This window comes from Ascaphus truei, chromosome 8, assembly GCF_040206685.1.
Source record: "Ascaphus truei isolate aAscTru1 chromosome 8, aAscTru1.hap1, whole genome shotgun sequence".
NCBI lineage: Eukaryota > Metazoa > Chordata > Amphibia > Anura > Ascaphidae > Ascaphus > Ascaphus truei.
In genome coordinates this window covers 58738129-58743128 of record NC_134490.1, presented here as the reverse complement: position 1 = coordinate 58743128, position 5000 = coordinate 58738129, and the positions used below count along the sequence as shown (strand labels likewise).

Here is a 5000-nt window from a genome sequence, read left to right as displayed (position 1 = left end):
ATCATTACTTATCTTTAATGTTATACATCAAAATCAAATGTCTGCGATATGTGTCGTGTATAAACCACACCGGCAGCTTTTGTCTACTGAATTTAAATGAAAAGTCCCTCTAGATATTAATATGTGGACTTCATTTGCTAGCTTGCTAAGTCAGGGACTTATAACAAAACCTTTGTAAACAAAAGATTAAACTGAATCGAGCTTTAGAAAATGAAAGGAAAACAAGAGTCAAATAATCACAGATCAGAGTGGGGCTGCTTAGATGGAAATCACTACAGGCTACTGGAGTGGAAAATGTTTAATTGAACTATTTCATTATGCAGGAAGTTTATGTTCCTCTTGCAGAATCAAAATACTTGTATCTGAGAGTCTCTTTTTTTTTTTACTCCTGTAAGAAATGTTATCTTTCATTTATTTTAACACAGTTCAGACAAAATGCTCCTTAAAAAAAAAAAACAACAAAGGACCTTAATACAAACATTTTTCCGACATGTAAGGCAGTTGACTATCTTTAATGAAAAACAAAAAGGTACATTTTACATACATTCATTTGTTGAGCTATAAGTGATTCTTTACCTTAGAATTGTATTTTTGTTTGAATCGTTTAATTATAACGAGCAGTGAGTTTTAAAAACAAAAATAAACAAACGTAGAGAAGACACATTACGTTCTGCTATAGTATGTTACTGACCTTTGGTAACCTTTCTGGGTCTCCTGGATGTCTTGGAATGACTTTCTGTAATCGCTGAAATCCGTAGTCTATGGTTGGTTCATTAAGGGCTGAAAAAGTACGATTTGATGGTTTGTCAGTTCACTCTTGATTAACTTTTAGCACCAATTGTATATTGCTCTGTGTTTATAACTACATTCATAACCTAATCACCTTCAGCTTAACTGCTTAGTTACTCATGATTTCACATATTTTGTACATAAAGTAAACATTTGCCCAAATGCAAGTAGTGAGAAAACTACATTACATGCCCATTTAAAATGCTGAAACAAATCACTGAATTGTGATCAGAAACAACACAGCTATGCTGGGCATGAAATAAACACAGTTCAATTCAGTCAGGGGAAGTCACTCAGCATTATCCGTTCCCTACAAAAAGCTCATTTTCATGTTCTGGAGTGGGAATTAAACTTAGCAGGTGTACCATTCCACTTCATGCATGAAACCGCACACTGCAATTGGTTTAATAACAGGAAACCTAGCCTTTTGACTTAGAGAATATTCAAAATGCTGGAGCACACTGTGGATAATGGAGGTCTTGGGCAAAACAGTCAAACTTTCATTGTGTGCCCTATGTGCTGAAACCTATTGATGAAATATGTATTCGTATTGGATTATCCTGTCTCCAGTACTTGCTTCAGTTTTCATAGCTATTCAAATGGCTAAGGGAATGGAGAGGGAGTAAGTGAAGAGTGGAATTAATATTTTTTTTTTCCCCCATCAACAATATTTCATGAGAAGAAATACATTTCTTATTATCTTAGTCTTAATGGTTCCTTGGAAAATACTCCAAGGGTCACCCAGTAAAACACAAAAAAAAATGCTAGAAAAGTATCAAATGTAAAGGTCCGGAGGCCATATGTGACATTAAATATAGTCATGATATGATGTCTCTACCACGCAGTGTTTTCTATACTCGCTGTGGATTTATGGGAAACTGGCAATTATGACATATGTCCAGCTATTGCTCGTTTCAGATTTATCCCTGTGGTCCTTTTTTGTCTAGCATATTGCCTGAGCACAAACCAGGCAGGAGGAGCACTTAATCTTGCAAAGCTTTAATAATCTGTGAATGGCTGACTACAACCTGATGTACAGCACTGTCATTCTACAGCTGCAATCCACTAGCCTTGTGAAATTGCAGGCCACAAATAGTAATTAATCTTTTTTTTCCCCTCAAATTGTAATTTTGACTATGAACTGTGCTTGGTCATAAATCAGCGACACATGCTGCTGTGTACAGTGCATGAATCATGATCCTGACTCATTTAGACTGCACACATTGTGTTTAACAAGCTTTATAAGAAGTTATAGGGCTTTATTATAGCTCTGCCGGACTCAAACAAAAACTCAGCCTGAATGCCCAAGGACTAGTGTTAAGATGAAAATACTTATTAGTGTATATTACTTCGTAAAGTAGGTATCATTTTTAACACAGTAAGTCTATGGTGAAAGGTGCTATATAAATCAATAGGTTTTCTGAGTCTAATAAGAGCGGTCTCCATCTATTCATTACACAGGCCGCAATTTGGACAATCACTCATTAGTCAGCATCTCATTTCATGATTAACACCATACAACTCCGCTGGTTTTACGAATGCAAATGAAAACAAAAAGTACAAGTTACTACAACAGGTTAGGGTGGAGCATTGAAAAAAAAAAAAAAAAGTTCTCTCAGATAATTAGATATCATTACTAACAAGTGCCACAATTATTTGTGTAAACATGCACCGAGCATCTTGCAATCAATGCAAGGAGTCTCCCATATATGCACTCAATAACATGACAGAAAGTTGAAGACTGCAATTTGATTTGACATTCCATCATGTATCCCGGAGACAAAGGTTCACATAGGAATGTGAAGTAAGACATTTTCTTGTTAATAAAGAATTGATCTGATGTATTGATTTTACATGACATGGCTTTTGCTGTGATTTCACCCTCCTTTTTCTTCTGCAAATAGTAAAGCTCTTGGAAATGCCTCGGCATTATATGACATGGCAAAATTTCTAACGCTCTGTGATGCAAATTCCATATGTGTAAGACCACTTCATAATCAGGGCCATTAATCATCAGGCGCTGTCACTGTTGACTTTTGGGACAATACGTCATGTCTTCTGCTGCAGCTTTGTGTATTGGAATAGTGGAGCAAAAGCAATGGCCCTCACGAAAAAATGACTTACTCCAACAGATTAAGTCAAGTATTACAATTCACATTTAGAGAACAGAAAATGCAGTATCCTTGTGCATTTGTAACATGTCAAGGTGTCTTCTGTGTTTGCCCTAATCACTGTGACTGTTCGACTTAATGAATCTGCTGTGATGAAAGGTGATCAGAAAAGATAGATGGGTAGCTGCTATTGATTTCATGCAAATGTTACTGACAGGTGATAGAAGCTTTAATGCAAGCTTTCAGAAGCTTTATGACTAGTAATAACTATACACTTTCATCTCAGAAAAGATATTTCCATATGTTTGAGATACATTTATTGCATCTTCGCTTCATAATATTATGGCCATAAATGTGACCTCGAGTCCTAACTACGGACTTTAAATTTGACACATCAAGGAATAACTTGCGTCTTCTACTAGGTTTCATTGTCACGTTTAGTAATTCTATAATTGATTAGCACCAAATTAAAAAAAATGACTACATATTATTTCCAAAAACACCGGAAAATGTTTTTAAAAATAACTTGTGGAGACATTAATAGTGTTGTGAAAAGGAGCAGAATACTATGTACTTAATATACCTATAGCACTGGGAACCGGATTGTGAGTTATCTGACGGAAATTGAGTACTTCATATGTAAATGATGCCAATTTAAATTAAAATGGGGTGCATATGTAAAATTAGATTGTTTCCTTAACTATTTCATAATAACACCGGAGTAGAATAGGCACCTATAAAAAACACAGCTCCAAACTATACTTCAGTATACAAAAACACAGAGAAAGACACTAGTACACTAGCAATGGCTGTATTTGCTGCTTGGTTGTTGGCGCATCATGCATTTATTTTACAACAACCCGAGAATCTGCAACCAAAAAAAGAAGAACACGGCAAAGGAGGGAAAGATTTTATAGAGCCACGTATTGTTTAGGACCACGTATACTCGAACTTCCAGCTTTAAAGCAGCAATCCAAGCCATTTTTTCCTTCATTTTTTTTAATACAAAGTTTGAAGTAGGGGGTCTCTGGAGCTGGACCCCATTAATTTCAGCTCTGGGGACCCACTGCTTCCGGAGATACTTTCCTCTGAAGGGTGTGCCGGTATCTGCAGTTTTCAGCTTACTTGTCACATGGGCCAATAGGAAGCCAATTGGACGTTTGACAAAATGGATCCAAAACACTGAATTGGCCCAAATGCAGCAAGTTATTCCTCCCGTAACCGAGGTGCGTAAAGTTCACAGAGCCAATTGCATGGGGGACATCATGAATAAATGAATGTTTTTATAGTACTAATGCATTTTTCAGTGTTCGGCACAGGGAGGAGCTAAGCTTTAATTCAATGTACTCCGAAGGTGCGATCGGCCAAAAACCACATTGACTTGAATGGGGGGCTTGATACGATCGGCTGCTTCAGAGTACGTTGGCTTACCCCCTTAAATCTAACACTTACACTAACAAGTATGAGTTCGCAAAACTCCATTGTGTTACGGATTCGTAAAAAATAATTCGGGGTGTGACAATGTTGGGGCTTGGGAGATTCAATTTGCCTTTGTGACTCAAAGAGCAGCTGGCAATATGCAGAACAGATTGACTGATAAAGAGCTAAATCCACCTTGACTCCTCTCCCGCTTTGACTGAAATCTTCCAACAGATCTGGAGAGCATCCCTCGGAGTTCAGAGAAAAAAAATAAAATAAAAATGATCTAACACCCTGCGGCTTCACAAAATGAGGAGTAGGAGAGATTTCACTGGCAAAATCTTCAAGTAAAGTAGAAAACATAAGACCTTTTGCACACATCTAATAAATCCTTAGTGTGTCGAGTTTACAAGCCAAGAGTCCAGCAGAGCCAGGGCAAGGTACTGGCACGTCCTAGTCACAGAGTACTGAGCTAGGCCAATCAATACCACTTTCCTGTTTTAGAACTGGGTAATTATGAGGTGGAGAGATTGCCTGACCTTTCACCTGCACTGCATTACTTTGCTGATATTAAGATAAATTGCCTGATTTTGGGTAAACATATGCTGCAATTCAAACTGTCAGCACTGGTTTGCTCAGGGATAATTTGTATTGATCTCCCAGCTTCTTCCCAATTTTGCT

The 5000-nt window shown here is 37.3% G+C and overlaps 1 protein-coding gene across 18 annotated transcripts in view; it reads right to left on the bottom strand.

The window, feature by feature from the left end:
- The window catches only part of EBF3 (EBF transcription factor 3), a 121563-nt gene that overhangs the window by 13535 nt on the left and 103028 nt on the right, over nt 1–5000 (bottom strand). For all 18 annotated transcript variants that reach the window (XM_075612211.1, XM_075612217.1, XM_075612218.1 and 15 more), the window contains exon 11: nt 692–780. In XM_075612211.1, the coding sequence (XP_075468326.1) occupies nt 692–780 (89 nt within the window). The remainder of the gene's footprint in view (nt 1–691; nt 781–5000) is intronic.